Source organism: Mesitornis unicolor, unplaced genomic scaffold (genome assembly GCF_000695765.1).
Source record: "Mesitornis unicolor isolate BGI_N332 unplaced genomic scaffold, ASM69576v1 scaffold31561, whole genome shotgun sequence".
Lineage (NCBI taxonomy): Eukaryota > Metazoa > Chordata > Aves > Mesitornithiformes > Mesitornithidae > Mesitornis > Mesitornis unicolor.
This window is the reverse complement of record NW_010162334.1, coordinates 1-1,141: the sequence shown is the minus strand read 5'-3', so window position 1 is coordinate 1,141 and position 1,141 is coordinate 1. Positions and strand designations below refer to the sequence as shown.

Genomic DNA, 1,141 nt, shown 5'->3' with positions numbered 1-1,141 from the left:
AAAACATGCAGCCGCAGCAGCAGCCGCAGCAACCCCAGCAGCAGCCACCGCAGCAGCAGCCGCAGCAGCATCACAACCCCAGCTCCAACGCCAGCGGTCACATCGGCCAAAATTTCCTCGGTACCGAGCTGAGCCAGCCCGACATGCAGCCGGTGAGCAGCAGCACCATGGCAGTCCACACCATCCTGCCGCAAGATTCCCAGATGCTGCCCACGTCTCTGCCATCCTCCCTTGCCCAGCCCATGACCACCACCCAGTTCCTAACTCCACCTTCTCAGCACAGTTATTCCTCCCCCTTGGACAACACCCCCAGCCACCAGCTCCAGGTGCCCGACCACCCTTTCCTAACGCCATCTCCAGAGTCTCCGGACCAGTGGTCCAGCTCGTCTCCTCACTCCAACGTGTCCGACTGGTCCGAGGGCATCTCCAGCCCTCCCACGAGTATGCAGTCACAGATGGGACACATCCCCGAAGCCTTCAAGTAAAAGACGGTGTTTCAGAGACACTGGCACTCAGTGGGAGGTAGAAGCTTGAGGGAGACCTTTTTTTTAAAAAAGACATTGGATGCTTTTATTAAAGGATCCTTTTTAAATATGTTTTTATAAAAAAAAAAGACAAATTCATTTTTTTTTTTTAGTATTTATTTATGTACTTTTTATTTTACATGGAAACACTGCCTTTTTTATTTATATGTTCTATTGTTAAGAACTCAATGTGGGACACCAGTTGTGTTTCAAGAAAGCAAAAAATTAGGTTTTTATAGGACGTTCTCTTTTGTTTGGGGGGTTCATCGTGTTTGATCTGAGAGGAGATGTTTATGTAAAGCTATAAGCAGCGATTTGTGATTCTGAAATGCCATTAATTTATTTTTTTCTTTTTCAACTTGGAAAGAGAGGTGAGAAAGAAAAGAGGAAGGAAAAATTGACTGAAAATACCACTCCTTATGGGGAGAAAAAATTTACAGACAGATTGTTGAAGTGTACTTTAAAATGTTTCCTTTGCCATTATATCAGAGAGGACATTTTATGGTACTAGTCATGAATCTTTGTTTAAATTTCAGTATTATATAGTTGTACATTTGCCTTGATAATAGAAATTTTTGTTCTCTCTTGTTTTTATATATATAAAAAAATATATATAT

At 42.9% G+C, this 1,141-nt stretch overlaps 1 protein-coding gene across 1 annotated transcript in view; it reads left to right on the top strand.

Moving 5' to 3' along the window:
• LOC104547776 (neurogenic locus notch homolog protein 1-like) overlaps window positions 1–485 on the top strand; it is a gene marked incomplete at its 5' end in the record, with an annotated part of 15,373 nt that extends 14,888 nt beyond the window's left edge. The window contains 1 exon segment of the mRNA XM_010193593.1: window positions 1–485. This exon segment is cut by the window's left edge and continues 23 nt beyond it. Coding sequence (XP_010191895.1) covers window positions 1–485 — 485 coding nt within the window.
• Between the last annotated feature and the right edge of the window lie 656 nt (window positions 486–1,141).